Genomic DNA, 16307 nt, shown 5'->3' on the forward strand with positions numbered 1-16307 from the left:
TCGCTTCGCCGGGCGGATTGAGGTTGTTCGTCGTATTAGTCGCGAACTAGGTTTAAGGTGTAATTACAACCGCGTGCGAGTCTGGTGAGGGGGAAGGCTAATGGTAATCTTTGGATTACTGTTTGGGTGTGTTGGCTGTAACAAAACTCTATTCCTCTGCTTAATGAAATACGTGTCAAAGTACGTTCTCGAAAAAAAAGAAAGTTGGCCGGTGAGACTCGCGATGACAGCTCGCTCTATCTGCACAACCATGGGCAGACATGGGCCAGGCTTGGGGGCTGCAGCCCGGGGCATGGCCCAAAACTTCTAAGAGTAACTCTCCAAAGCAGCCCAACACAGCCCTCTCCTCTCCGCGGCGGCGTAACCTGCCTCCCGCCGGCAGCAGTTCGCGGCCAGCCGTCCCCGGCCCCTCCTCTCCGCGTCCACGCCCCAGCGCCCAGCCGGCAGCCACGCCCGGCCGCTCCGACCCCGCCCGGCTGCCTCTGCGGAATGCTGCCTGCCTGCCTGCTGCAGCCGCCCACGGCCGGCCCTCCTCTCACTGACCGCGCCTAGCGCTCGGCTGGCAGCCGCCCGCAGCCAACAGATCTGCCGCCTGCGGCTGCCCTGCCTGCCCATTCTGGCTTCTGTGGTCCTGCCTGCTGGGCACCGGCCAGTACTTGGTGCCTGGGTACTAAGTACAACGCCAAGAACTGCAGCCGCGTCGAGCCCACCGTGAAGGACGAAGTGTTTCCCTAAACGTCAACCGCAGCAATGGCGCCGCTATATTCCGACTGTTCTTCCACGACTAATGGATCTATGTAAGTAAACATTGCTAGTGCAACTGTGCAAGATGGATATATATTACTTGCTTCCTTCAGCCACATATACGTTGTTATGTTTTAGACATAGTGTCCACAACACAAATTTGACTATAACTTTTAGTCACAAAATATGAACTTTTAGTCCCCCCGTATCAGATATCCAAACTTTGCATACAAAAAACAATATGCAATGTGGCTTAAAATGCTTGACTTGTATTGGTAACCCCAGAAAGGAAAAAATGACAATTTTTTTGTGACTGAAATAAGTATCAAGTACGTTGGTACATACTCTCCTGTGTTTCTCCCTTTCGTCTATTAGTGATTAGTGTACTGATCTTCTATTATATCTGTTTGTGTACAGCACTACAGCTAGTAAGATTTTTAGTTTTTTATATCTGTTTGTGTACACAATGAAATGGGCAGCAACACTGAGCACTGAATGTAAAACATTAGACTGATTCGTCTTCTTGAAAGGGGATGAAGCCAAAATTTCTGTCCATTATACGAAAAAAATATGTCTAACTTACAGAATCATAGACTACTGTTCCAAATCTTGATCAGCCTGCTGCATGGGATTCTTAGATTTGTGCTCACCCAATCATGGTTTCCAATATCGGCCGAAATCTCCTGATATTTCTGATATATCCTCTTTATCCGTAGGTGCCGATAAGAAAATATCTATCTTTTTCGTATAAATTTTGTTTAAATTTACTTAAATTCAAATTAAATTTTATTTGAATTTGGTCCGATATTTCCGATATATCATGTTTATCCTCTTTATCTGTGACCCCCGATAAATTTTAATTTCCGAAAATGAAAACCTTGCACCCAATTCGGTATGGACTAGCTACTACATGGTCTTGAAATTATCATCTTAAGAACACATATATACTTGTAGGCAAACATCATGTATCTGTTAGGAATAACAATAATTTAAATAAATAAATAATGGAGCAGAGTATATCGATATAAGCCACGTTTGATTGATGCCAGCAAATTAGCCTTGTTAACTGAAAAGGAGCAATCAGTAGTAGGCCCATTAGCTAGTCTAAACATTTGAGAGGCGAACACCATGGATCAAGGCAGTAATAAGCGTGATCACTAGCAGGACCTTCAGCAGGATGGCCAGATACCAGGCATGGGGAGTGAGAACCACAGTCCTCACCGTCGTGACCATCATAAGATATAGCCCGAGAGCCACAGTATAGAAGAACAAGAATCCAACTGCGCTGACAGGCCCTACCATAGAGTTTCCAAAGACCACGGTGATGAGGCCGCCACAGTTGACAATATCAGCTGATAATTCGAATATACGGTCAAAATGCTGACCATCTTCTTCATCGGCACTGTGAGCCTGAACAGGAACCTCGATATCAACAGTATGATCACCTTCGTTGTTGTTAGACCTTTGGTGTTGCATCAGTCCAGGAAGCAATTTATGTTGAAGGAGAGCAGTGACGATAGGGAGCGGCACTGGGAGTATGGCGTAGCCATAGTACTTGTTGAACGAGACAAGTAGAAGGTATGACACTAACACTAGAAGGAAGCATGAGAGGTAGACTAAGGCACTGCCCATCTTTGGTGGCATCATTATTGAGAGCGTGGCATAGGCGATGAAGAAGGCTCCAATAGAGATCTTGAAGACCATGTTTCCGGTGGAGAATAATGTTGATGCTGAACCCAGATAAGTAACGAACATAGTAATCGCGAACATGAGAGCCTTGACAGAGTATTTGGACCAACGTATCTTCTGCTGCTTGATGAACTGATCATCCGGGAGCGCAGTATCGTTGACGCCCACGCCCTGTGTATTTTAGAAAGGAAAAAAAATGAAGTTTTAACCATGTTGAGAATGAGAAAATATGGGCATTTTTGCAGTCAAGCAACAAAATCAATATCTGGAGTGTGTATCTTTTTATGGTTACCCAACCCACCATGCTCGGTGGCTCCTCCGTAATCTCGCTGCTCGCCTCCATTATTTGCTCGTTTCTGCCCTCATGATGACAAAGCACTAGAGGCTGGGACTGGGACCCGGAGGACTGCTGGTCGTGGCCGTGGCTGCTTCCCTCCTCGTTGACGACAGCCGCAGCATAGGTGCCCGCGGCCTGTCCAGTCTTGACCAATCCATCTTCGTCCTTTGAGAGAGGCTAAAGATTAAAATGAAAGATCCATGAGGGAAACCTCAACCAGTGTTTAATTTTAAATTTCTACTAGTTTCTTTTCAAGCATAGGCCCTTGATGTACAATACAAGGCATTTCGCTTCAGTACTTGACAAGAATGCTGCAGGACCAGAAACCAACCAAGCAGGGACAGGTTTGCTAACAGGATCGTGGCTACATGGATGGAAATTCTAGCTAACCAAGGATGGTGACAGCCGCTACGCTACCTCATGAAGACCGCTGTTGCCGCCACATGGGCCTGGAGCCAAATGGAGGGTTGAATTCTCCTGGATGTTGTAGTCGGCCAGGGTTCTGTCGTGGTCCAGTGGCTGCCCACTGAAGACGAGGTGCTGTTGTGTCTGCCGAATGCCCTTCTGTTCACGAATCAGCCTCCAGACTTCATAGATGGAAGTCTTGAGGCTATACAACATGAGCGTGAAAATCTCGCCGTCGAGCTTCCTGACAAGTATTTTAATGTCACGGGGAGGGGCACCGCCGCCACGGAGATCTTGGATCAGATGGATATCTGTTCCATACTGGAAGCCGTATTCCCTCAAGGTATACCACTCCTTGCGACCTTCCACTCCATTTCTGAATACCAATCTCTGAGATGCCGGATGAAGGCCTGTCTTTTCAAAAATCATATCCTTGACACCCTCGATGGTTTCTGAGAGGTCAACTTCTTCTAGCTTGATAGTCCCCATATCACATAAAGTCTTTACAATGATCGACTTCGTTCCTTGGCTGGGGCGCCGAAGCTTTTCTGAGGCCATGGCCTCCATGCAATGTGATCCGGTGCCCTCTTTCTGATGAAGAGTGAACAATATAGATGTTTATGAATCAGTACTGAACGAATCAGACATACAGGGCTCAGTTCCAATATAATTATTTATTTGATAACAACTAGTCTATAAAGAAAACATATAAGTATTAGAAGTTTGTAAACAAATTTAGCACATGCAAACAAGTAACAAACTTAATTATCATTGATCTCTCTTTCTTTATTTTCTAACATAATCTCCGATCCATATGCCATCGGTACGATGGGTAATTTAAATACGAATTTAAGATGCTACTTTATGTTATTTTTCATAATGGAGAATGTAGGCAGCCTTGTAAAAAACATAATATATAGGTCCCATGGTTATTACTATTGTTAAGGGCTTATTTGGATGTATGTGTATTCACTTCGATCTACATGCGTTGAAGTGGAATGGAATGGAACTTAGTTTAATTCCACTCCAATCCACTTCAACACATGTGAATTGAGATGAATACATACACATCCAAACAAGGCCTAAGGTTCAAGTCTATGAAATCGATGGCCTGACTGTTTTTATTTTTATGAGAATTGTAATATTTTTTTCCTATCATATCTTGTGAGAATTAACACGAAGACTTAGCTGGAGGCCTCCAAGTCCAGTTAGCAATAGTAAAATGTGCTTTTAGGAGGAATGTGACCATGATTGCGCTATATAAAAATATGCCTTTTTCACTTTTTTCTTTATATATTTTTTAAAGTATGATTATACGACCATCTCTTTAGCCAAAACTGTTTTGCCTAGCAGCTCGAGTCGGAGCTCTCCAAAATTCTTTGCTACCGGCACGTAAAAGCATCCTCATCAGTTAAATAGCATCAATCTCTTTTTTTCTAAAACCAGCAATAAAGATGATTGTAGTAAAAAAGCATGCTCGACCAGATCCCCTTTTCAATTATTTTTTCCTAATTTTTCCCCTCAGTTGAGAAAATCATCAACCAGTAAGTTTTCTCAATCCCCATTCTTCCCACACCTTCACTGATATATCGGGCCCAAGTCTATGCTAAACTGCATTGACAAAATTCTACATGCAGTTGTATTTGGAAAGAAAGCAAGGATGGCGATACGATAATCGTTGTATTACCTCCGGAGGATCGCCGCCATGCAGGCGAGTGTCCAGAAGGAGAGATGAAGACGGCCCGTGCTGGACGCCATAATCAGCCAAGGTACGGTCTTCGTTGTTGAGCCGCTGTTCTCTGAATATCAGTACCTGTTGCGTTGGGTGAGTGCCCTCCTGCTCATAAATCATAGCCTTGACCTTGGCGATGGTTTCCGTGAGATCCAGCTCGAGACTAAAAGTCCGATGACCCAAGAGACTCTCGACACGGATCGTTTTCGCTTCGGTGCGGCGGGGACGGCGACGCCGCCGGAGGCCATCTGAGGGCATGGCCTCCGTGCGATGTGATCCAGTGCTCTCCATCTGAAAGGGGGCGCGCGCACTGGCTGCATATGGATGAGTAGCAAAACCAATATCATCCATGTTAGCTAGCTTCAATACAAGGTCCAGAGAGTAGAGACACCACGGGTCTTGTTTGATGCGCATGTATTCGATTGTAGTGGAATTAAACTAAGTATTATTCCAGTGCACTTCAACACATGTGGATTAAAGTGGATACACATACGTCAAAACAACCCACAATGAAAAGAGTGGAGAAAACATACATACCGTGATTGCCTTGGGAGGTGCTTGCTTCCGATATGGCTTTGATTTTTGGTCGGAAGACGGTATATGGGTTGTGCTGTACTGCACTTATATTAGACCCGAACATCCGCATGCGGGAGACTCACGCGGTGCAAGAACGCAAAGCGTGTGAACGCCGCAAGGTAAGTTTCCTCGAAGTTGAATGCCACGCGTAGTTGTGCAAGAATGTCTACGGAGGAAGGGGCCTGACCTGACGCTCACCAATCCTACGTCTGGTCAAATACTGCATGTTAGCATTCAGCACCGACTTTCGTTACAGAGGAACGGACCTGTTCTTCTCTTATAATCCAGCTATTTTTGCTTTTTTTTGGCCTAAACAGTGTTTTTCTCTCACAATAAATTAGTCGGAACAGTGTTTTAGCTTCTTTTTCCCGCGAAGCGAACGGAACCTTGCTGCTGCGGCGGCTGCTGCTGTTGGCTTTGGCAAAACAAGGACTTGGGACATGTTTAAGAGCATGGCTAATAATTTAGCCTGCTGCTGGCTTTGGCAAAACAAGGACTTGTAGCCAACCATATAGCCTGCTTGTATAATAGATTGGCTACTAAGCTGGCTTAGATGTTGATTATATTAAATATACTAGTAGCAATGCACGTGCGGCACGCACGTGCTTATGATTTGTCGGGTTCATAAACCCGGGGTCCCTCGAGGACCGGCTTCCACGCTCGGGCTCGGCCTAGGAAAGCAAACATATATTTCATGGGATGGCCCAAAAAACTAAAACACAGCAGGCCGGAAGGGCAGTCCGGTCGTCGACTGGAAGGTCTACCCGTAAGAACAGGCGCCCGCTCGTCAGCTTCTTCGGCCCACCTCTCCGACCGGAGCACTCGCTTCAGGCACCAGCCGTCTCCAAGCAGTATCTCCAAATGGAAGGCTTGACCCAAAACGCTGCTTCCTACTCCGACCCCGCGACCGGGGCTCGCGGGAAGCCTGCTCACCGCTCTTCTCCGACCGGCGCACCAAGGGCCGACTGGAGCCATCCGACCGGGGGCTCCCCGTTTGGAAGGAACCAGAAGACGTGCGGAGAAAGGCAAGGCATGGCTCACAGGTCAAAACCACTGTACCAGGGACCATACCCTGCGCGAAACAGTGCTCTGCAGCCACCCTGACACAAAGTACTGTATGGGCCGCTAGAAACTCCCATACGGTAAGCCCCCACGTGTCTAGATCTGGACATCGATCGCAGTATGGGCTCCAGGATCTGCCATACCGAGTGAACATAGCGCGGCTCCTCACATGCCGCCAGGCATCCAGAAGTATTTGCAGGTACCGGCGTCCATCCTTCCTGAAGAAGATATCTCGACCCCCCGTGCACATCTGACATCCTACAGCGACATCGACAGTATTGGGAGGCTTCAACCATTATCCAGTTTTCATCACCGTAGGCAGCAAGGCTTAGAAATATCTGTACTCTCTCCCTCTCACCTGTAAAGAGCCATCCCCTTCATCTATAAAAGAGGATGCGCTCCCTCCAACCAGGGGAGATCGACTTCTTCAAGCTCAGACTCACTAGACCGACACCAACCCCTTACAACCGTAGCACCTCCGAGTTCCGACCGCAACCCTTCCGGTCGGAGCCTTCCGAACCTCTTGTATACCCCCTCCTTTCTCCTTCTCGTTTGTAACCCCACTACAGACTTCGAGCACCTGGGCTCAGGAATAAAGTCGCCGACCGACCTCGACTGGATGTAGGGCACGTTGCCTGAACCAGTATAAATCCTGTGTCATTGAGTGCTAGGCCACCTCCGATCACAACATACAGCAAAACTACAAATATTTACTAGTTGGTCACTTTCTGCACCGACAGTTGGCGCCATCCGTGGAGATCGGGCGAGGAGTTTTAGTTTTTGGATGTAACAGAGTTCGATCCTTGGTGACCTGAGAGACGGGGTCCGGAGAGCTTTAGTCGGAAATGTCCGACCGGGACCCGTGCTCGTCGTTCGAGACGGAGTCGGCATGGCCTGCAAGTTCGAACCAAAATTTGAGACCCAAATTGATTTCAACATAAAAAGTGATGAATACCAAAGTTGTTCAACTCATGAATATCTACAACTTTTATTTAGGTCATTTCTTCATTTGATAAATTCTTAGCATACATTGTTCACTAATCTTACACATATCTCATATAGTTTATAAAACCTTATGAGAGATGTGTCACATTTGTGAACAATGTCATTATCACTTTGTATTATGAAGAAATGACCAACACAAAAGTTGTAGATCTTGATAAGTTATTCAACTTTGGTATTTATCACTTTTTCAGCTGAAATCATTTGGGGTACCAAAATTTTGTCTGAAGTTGCATTTTTTTTAAATTCAAAATTTAAATTGCTCAAACTTTTCATATGTATATATTGACAAAACCAACAAAATAAATTGATAGAGAATGATTTTAGAAAATTTTAGGAAAAAAAATCATCAGATTTGGAGTTAGTATGAGAAAGAAAAACTAGTTATAAAGTTGATCCACAGATTAAAAAAAGAAATCATACTGTTCACTATAATCATGCAAGGATCATCTAGAACAGTGTGATTTCTCTTTTTAATCTGTGGGTATACTTTGTAACTAGTTGTTCTCTCTCATACTAACTCCAAATGTGATGATTTTTTTCCTAAAAATTTTTAAAATCATGCTTCAGCATTTAAGTTTGATAAAACTTGGATGTGACAATGTTTTACACATTTTAAAATTTGAAATTTGAAATTTGACAAGTTCAAACCAAATTTTAAAACCCTCAATGATTTTAAATGTAAAAGTGATGAATACAAAAGTTGTTCAACTCATCAAGATCTACAACTTTTAATTTGGTTATCTTGTCATTTGACTAAATTTGAAAAAAGACAAGTTGAAACCATCATTTGGACCCCCAAATCATTTCAACTGAAAAAGTAATGAATACCAAAGTTGAATAACTCATGGAGATCTACAACTTTTATTTTGGTAATTTCATAAGTTGAATACCAAAGAAGGGGGTAGTTGCTATTTATTCGTGCGCCATCAGTAGGGGTGGCTGGTGGCAGCCGCCCCTACAAATAGGCACTGCAGGGGTGGCTGGTGATTGAGCCGCCCCTACAGATCAGCCCCAACTGTAGGGGCGGCTCAGGTTATCGGCCGCCCCTATAGTGCCATTTGTAGGGACGGCTAGGCTGCTGGGCCCGAGCACGCCCACTGTAGGGGCACCTTCAACCCCAGTCGCTCCTACAGTAAAAATGTCTTCGTTCCTAGTATGAGAATCTGGCGCAGTGGTTGTTGCTTTCCTAGCGCCGGCGATGATGTGATGCTGTGGAACTCGTTGATGTGGATGCAGTGGAGTCTACTGTCTACGGAAATCCGGGCTGCAGATGAGGGTACGGTGGTGCTTGCTTCTAGAGCGCCACGCATGCGAGGAGCAGAGTAGCGTCGACAAGGCGCCACTGGCCACGGTTCTAGGGTACATGATCCGCGAGTCATGGGGAGACGCTGCAGAGATGATCTTCGTCATCGCGTCGTACGCCAGCCTCGTCCTGCTCTTTTCCTTCCTGCGCCTCTTCGAGAGCGCTCCGACCGGCTTGCAGGCCAGGGACCGCGCCATAATCGGCAGCGTGAGCGCCAGCGGCCGCGGGAACCGCGACGCGGTGTCGCGTCCGCCCGTCGGGATTCCCCCGTGCGCGAGGAATCGCGATGTGAGGACGAGCGGGTATGCGGCGGTTTCCCGTGCACGAGGAAGCGTCGCGATGAGGACGTGCGGGTATGCGTTGCGCGAGGAAGCGCGGAGCAGTCATGACGTGCCGGTACAGCGGCGGGTAGGCTTTGCCGCGCGTAAGAAAAAGCCGATCGGAGGAGGAGATCGGCAACAGGGAAGCTGTGTTTTGTCACATAAGTATCGTCCTTTCCGTCTTAGGGTCCGACTGTAAGATCTATATCAAGCCTTGGATGCAAAATTGAAACACATCCAACGGAGAAGATCTAAGATGGGTAGGAAGTTTCGAGGTAATAGGTATTTTCTAATTTCTTCGCTCTTTTATAGTATAGATAATTATTCAACTTCTGCATGTGCATACATCTTCTGTGCTCATCATCTTTGTGGCCATTCATCAAGACAACGTAATCTGAAAACCATACCTTGGCCTACCAAAAGTCAAACCAAATCACACTTCCTACGAAAGATTTTGAACACTTCTCTATTTTGTACAGAACTAATTAATTTGTTGTATCCCAAGAATAAAAAAGGTACCCGGCTATCCTCTAACTTTCGTACGCAAGCAAGATAAAGAACACGCAAAAACGAGTGTTTCTATCCTACTGCGAAATTCAATCAAGCACAGGCACTCGGACCTTCTTCTTCGAGGATCAGCTTCAGTACCCAGCAGTCCATGCCGTCTTTGGAGGATGTTGGGGGCTTGGGGCATTGACTGGGAGTGAGGTTGGAGGGGTAACCGATGTGCCATGGTGAGGCCGCCCACATAGCCACCCCCAAGGCCCCAAGTTCAACAACGCCGCCGCCTTCCCAAATGCCTCAAGGAACCAACAGAAGTTGTGCGGGAGGGGTCCGCATTCATGAGCGAGGATGGATGGGCGGGTCCGCCATACACGCCATCGCCGTCTTCACCTGCGGCTAAATCTTGTGGTCAAGGAGGGTCGATTTGGCGCGAGGAAGGGAGGGAGGCAGAAGAACGAGTGGGAGATCGCGGGTGCCGCACGAGATCGAGAAGGGAGGAAGGTGGGGAGCAAAGCGTCGAGCATATCGCCCGCAACCGGCTGGGAACGGGCGGTGTGGTGCCATTCAGCCAGGCGAAGAGTTTAGCACCAACCCGTTCTCTTCTCTCCTATTCTCTCTCTGCCAGATCATCTTTTTTTGTTGACGTGGACTCAGCCTTACTATACTTGCTCTAATGGCCTAGCAATCTTGCTCAATATTATTCCGTGCCTACTGCGTTCAGTACCTGCATGCCTAATCCATATTCCAAGTCACTGAACGCGGTAGGATTAACTGCATGGATTAAGCATGCAGGTACTACGTACTGTAACTCATCCGGCCTGCCGAAGCTGACCGTCACCTGAAACAAAGGCCCGATCTGCAACGCTGCTTGTTTTGTTCCCCTATTCAGGTAATCCTTGGTAATATTTCATCGTTCCAAGTCTCTGCAATATTATTGGTTTGGCCGTTCACACTGATTAGCTTAACTAGTCCATCAACTCACACTGTCGCATGGGCTACACAATCTTAGAAGACAAAAGCATTATTTATTGCTAATATCTTGACTAATAAAATTATTTTTGTTAAATGGTATGTTTTTCTCTTTGTTTATTTTCTAACACAATAGGTGTTGGGGATTCGACATCGGAGAACCCGATCCTTCTTTTACTTGACAACATAACCTTAGGAATGATCGATTTGCTTCGCAGAAAGCAGTCTTCAGAGTTGGAGCTTCGTAGAGGGAAGCGCGATCTTCCGAACTAGAGCTTCCTAGAATGTGTCTCCCGAAAAGGAGACGTAATTGTGTAAGAATGACCGAAGTGTCCTCACTAGCAGTGGCGGATCCAGGGGGGGGGGGGGGGGGCTAGGGGGGCATCAGCCCCCCCTGTGGAAGTGATTTTCCTTTATATTTACTGTAGCAAAAACGCGATTTCACCGTTAATCTTCGACATTTGTTCTAAATCTCTATTGATTAGCCCCCCCCCCCCACCCCGAGGTGCTCATCTTGGCTCCGCTAATGCTCACTAGACATTGTAATCATCTCAATAAACGTATCGCGGTGATCAAGGGCAAAGAGGGAATCTAGTAGTAATGTAGCATATTTGGGATCCATGCAAAAGTACCTCTAACTTATCAGAGGGAAATGCCCCATCGGATTTTCGGAACCATCCATAAGGCACACCCTGCCAAACCATAAACCTGAAGCACCGTCCATTTCGTTCTTGCGAGAACGAATAAAAATTATAAATTTGCTCATGCCAGCATATACAAAAGTAAAAAAAAATCTTAAAAAGGATTAACGATCTCTGCCGTTGTGGCTAGACTGTGTTTCTCAGTTTCTATTCCTACTGAAATGAAAAGCTAAGCTCTTGCTATTTTAGTTTAACAGAAAAGGTGTTGAAAACAAAATAAAACAGCCTACGAGCCATGAAGCGACGCCTCTCGCCAGCACCACCGTTGCCACGCTTCATGCTTTTCCACGAACAGCTAAAGAAGAAGAGAGACTGGTTCCGTGTCGCGCACTTGTTTTCTTGAGGGGAACATGCATGGTACAGGAGTACAAGACCAACTCGATGGATCACAGTAATAATAAGCTCTGCTGTTCATGCAGCAACCAAGGAGTCCAGCTGTGACGACCCAGGCCGTCCGGCTCCCAACGTCCACCTCTAACTTTTGCTCTATTAAAACTGGACAATACCGTGTGCGTTGTTGCGGTAACTTTGTGGCGTTGTTCTGGATCATGAAGCAACTTTTAAATATATATTAAGGATGAAAATAAAAAGAATGAAAAAAGAAAAACAGGGAAAATGAGTGGACTACCATGTCTCATATATCCCAGCATGCCCGGCCTGCTCGCTGTCTCTAGTTCCTCCCGTGACCAAATCGTCATCTTGCAACAGAATCAAAGGAGACAGAACAACTCTGGCTACGGCTGCCACTGTGGCGCGCAGCACTTCTGCACTTGTGAAGAAGGATGTTGCTCCAGAAGTGCATGCATGAACTGATGAGGCACCTAAACTTGCTTAGACCCTGGACGTCGGCATGCATGGCTGCTCAAACGAACCTGTTAATGCAGATGGAGCTGCACTTGAATACTCCCTCCATCCCAAATTGTAAGTCATTCCAAGAATCTTGGAGAGTCAAAGCATCTCAAGTTTGACCAAGTTTATATAATAAGATAATAACATTTATGATACCAACTAAGTACCAATAGATTCTTTGTTAATTATATTTTTATAGTATACCTATTTGATGTCATAAATCTTTGTAATTTTTTTTATAATTTTGGTCAAACTTGAAAAACTTTGACTCTCCAAGATTCTTGGAATGACTTACAATTTGGAATGGAGGGAGTACATGCTAGTGTTCAGTGTTCACATATACTCACGGTCAAATATCGGGCTCAGCACCAGCGACTTGTATGGTCCAGAACAGCAGCTTCCGCACGCGCCGCAACCACGGTCTGGCCAAGCAACAGCATGACCACACCCCGACGCCAAGCCGCCATGGCACTGCCGCACCTTCACCGCACCATGCACCTCCACCATGATCTGCAATGCTGCATATACAATCACCAATTTCAGGTCGAGGGTGAGGATACCCACCTGTACAAAGGTCACAACCGCTTTTCACGATCCCGGTGCCGCCGGCGTGGGCCTGCATGGCCACAGACTTGGATGCCGGCCGCATCGATCGTCGGCCATCTTGTCCATTGATGCGCCCATCGCTGTAGAAACATTGGGACGAAGGGGAGACGAATGATCAGGACAACATGCAAATTGCGAGCTACAAATGCCTGAAGGAAGTAAGTTCTATACAAAAATTGTTTTCAGGCGACCACTCGTTTGCCTGGCCGTTTCCAGATGCATCAATTGCTCCGAGTGCATGGCCGTTTCCAGATGCATCAATTGCTCCGAGTGCATGGGACCGAGTCCGTTCGTGTCTCTACTGCTGGTTGAAAGCAACCTTATGGATTGAAGAGGAATCTACTGTATTCTGGGATGTCTTGAAAGAACAAATCATCTGGTGCTCGCATATATAATATGCAACAAGGTAATTTGCATCTTAAAAACAAATTTACTAGATGATCGTATGCATAAGCTCATGTTTATAACACCTTTTTTTCATGCTTTTATTTTCTTTCTTCATTAATTTAACATATATACGTGCAAGTCTGAGGCGAGCACGGACACCATCGGTGATGGCTTCGCGTCTATACCAACAACGTCGCCAGGGCACGGTGGCGAACCCGGACGCCATCGACAATGGCACCATAGCTACACTAACGACGCGCCGCTGCATTGAGGTGACGAGGTCGGATGACGCCGGCGAGCGATTCCATCCACTACGACACTATGCGTCGTTCTGCACCGGCAAGGAGGGCGGCTCTAATGTGGCTCCATCTACGTCGTCAACTACTTGTCTTTGACAACGACAAAGGCGGACGATCATTTTTTATGAATATTCGATAAATTATTTTCTCCCGTTGCAACGCACGGAGACACCCTAATTTTTCATCCAACTTTACCATACTAATAATTTCCGTTCACAGCTACTAGCCCGATTCCAAATCCGATGTGAATCCATATTGGATCTATCACCTCCAAGGTAGAGGCACGATGCACATCCACCTCCAATAGCAAATCCGCAAGACACTCAATCTTTTTCCATTTCCGTTTCTTTATTTCCTTTTTGTTCAGCTTGCTGATTGGCTCGGCTTCTATTTGCGTTTCCTTTTTTTGTTTACGTTTTTTTCCTGTCCTGTCGGTGATTGGCTCAGTTTCTATTTTCTGATCTTGGTTTTCCAGTTTTCAATCTTTTTTGTTGTTCTTGCTTTTTGAGTCTGATTTTTTACTCGTTCTTTTGCTACAATGTTTTTTCTCGTATAAATATATATATAAAACAAATAATATATATAATGTTATAGACTTTTGAACCATTGATCTTTGCCTATTCCTATCTCTAAGAAACAAAAAAATTCATTATTAAGTCATTGATGCGGTTTGATTTGATTAGACACGAAACTTATATTCTTATTAAAATCTAGATTAGTTAATGGTCCAACTAATCAAATAGTGAATTGAAATCTTAAACGGTTTATTGTCTAATTCAGTTTAAATAAATGTACCTCTGCAATGTCTGATAAGAGCTAATCAGTGTTCACCTAAGCCCTCGTTTAGTTGGCCCGATTCGGCGCCGACAACTCACTGTAGCGCCATGTAGTGCACTGTAGCATTTCGTTTGTATTTGGTAATAATTGTCCAATCGTTGACTAATTAGGCTCAAAACGTTCGTCTCGCAAAGTACAACCAAACTGTGCAATTAGTTTTTGATTTCGTCAACATTTAGTACTCCATGCATGTACCGCAAGTTTGATGTGACGGGGAATCTTCTTTTTGCATAGTGCCAAAGTTTGGATTTTGGTGGAACTAAACAGGCCCTAAACGGCCTAAGCGGACACTAAACGGTAAACGGTAGTAAACTGTTTTGTTTAGAGGGTAAACAGAAATTAAACGGTTGACCGTTTAAACAGTCAAAAAACGGGGAAAACGGTCTAAACGGCCTAAACGGAACGGAGATAAACAGTATTAAACAGGCTAAACAACTGTTTAAACAATTGTTTAGGCGAACACGAGGTAAATCTAGTTCAGTTTTGTACGGATAAATTTTGTATACTTAAGTTTATTATATTTATAAATGTGTACACTTGATATGTTACATGCATAAATATCTATGTTTGGTTCTTTTCACATGCATAAATATATATACATACCAAAATAATTGATTTTTACTCGGATAAATATGTATAAATGCTAGAATACTTGATTTTTTACATGCACATATATAATTATATGTATTTTTTTTAAAGTACAAAACTGTTTAGACCGTTTAACTTCGTTTAAACATCGTGTAAACAGCCTAAACGCTAAACGAAGGGCGACTGTGTAAAGACCGTTTACTATTTAGGAAAATATTGGAGCTGATATATGAAAATTTGAAAGAGGTCTCCCGTTATAATCATGGGAGAACATACCAATGCTTGACATGTCTGCAACTATCTCCTTCCGACTTTAATCGAATATGATAACTTATATATTTCTATGGGTGCTCAAAGAAAGTTACGGATCTCAATATATAAGTCACAAAAAGGGCTCAATATATAAGTGTAACACCATATGAATAATATGGAAATTAAAGTTATAATATATTTACATCTAAATATTATTGTGCTTTGCAACGGGAGAAAAAAAGATCTATCAAGATTTTTTTTGGATGGATACCGGCTTAATAGGACATTGTCATATTATTACCAACATTAACTTATATTATGGATATCATGATGATCATGAAATAAATTAGATTTAAAATTTTATAAGGATAAAATGTAGTCATATCGCATGAACGACCGATTGTTTTGCTTTTCTTCCGATGCAATGCACGGGCATATTTTGCTAGTAATATTAAAGAGTGATGTGATTCTTCTGTCCTCTTTTTTTTTATATCCCACAATGCCCTCGCATCTTTCCTTGTCTCATCTATGGCTCGGACTCACAACGTATGCTCATACGAGTTAGAAACTTGTCCGTTCATGTGTGTCCAATGATGATATGTAGTCTGATTTCAATATATATTGAAACATACAACGCAATTGTTACATAAACCTCCGAAATGCATGTCGTTTAGGTGACTGCGCAACAAGATATGTGTTCTGTTGCAGCACGCATGTACGTTCGCTATTATACTTACACTACTGCACTAAACATTTTTGGAGACGGTCAAAAAGCTTTAACGCAGGCAGGCAGGGCAACCGTCTCCAACACCGCGCCCGTGTAAATTCAGATTTATAGAGACGGTTAATAAATAAAAAAGTATAAAAATAGTGAGCCTGTCGATGGGCCTGCTGAACCCATCTACAAGGCATGTCGAGCCCAACGACATACCGCCACCCCTCCCCGCCAGATCTGTGTGCGCCACAAGCCCCGTTGCCGCCCTTGATCTAAGGTGGCCTCGGACGCCACAACGAGCTGGCCCCGGAGGGGACCCGCGCTGCAACCGACGGAGATGGACCTGCGCCGCCGCCGCCGGAGAGGGCCTTGCGTGAGCACCGCAGCCAGAGAGATGACACGCTAGCTACCAGATCCCAGCCCGCCC

General features: G+C 44.9%; 1 protein-coding gene and 1 long non-coding RNA gene across 3 annotated transcripts; one reads left to right on the forward strand and one right to left on the reverse strand.

The window, feature by feature from the left end:
• Positions 1-364: 364 nt before the first annotated feature.
• Positions 365-5192, forward strand: LOC136486498 (uncharacterized). Its single transcript, XR_010766834.1, has 3 exons — positions 365-797; positions 4813-4944; positions 5064-5192. It is a non-coding gene; the product is annotated as an uncharacterized lncRNA (long non-coding RNA).
• LOC136486496 (uncharacterized) lies at positions 1658-5583 on the reverse strand. Of its 2 annotated transcripts, none has more exons than XM_066483399.1 (5): positions 5445-5583; positions 4863-5221; positions 3188-3766; positions 2735-2935; positions 1658-2604 (listed from the first exon to the last, which is right to left on the reverse strand). In XM_066483399.1, the coding sequence occupies exons 1-5, from the start codon at positions 5551-5553 to the stop codon at positions 1849-1851; spliced, it is 2004 nt and encodes a 667-aa protein (XP_066339496.1). In that variant the 5' UTR covers positions 5554-5583; the 3' UTR covers positions 1658-1848. The 2 variants fall into 2 exon arrangements, with proteins under 2 accessions (XP_066339496.1, XP_066339495.1); XM_066483398.1 differs by having other exon boundaries at positions 1659-2604; positions 2735-2947.
• Positions 5584-16307: the final 10724 nt, after the last annotated feature.

This window comes from Miscanthus floridulus, chromosome 10 (genome assembly GCF_019320115.1).
Source record: "Miscanthus floridulus cultivar M001 chromosome 10, ASM1932011v1, whole genome shotgun sequence".
NCBI classification, from domain to species: domain Eukaryota; kingdom Viridiplantae; phylum Streptophyta; class Magnoliopsida; order Poales; family Poaceae; genus Miscanthus; species Miscanthus floridulus.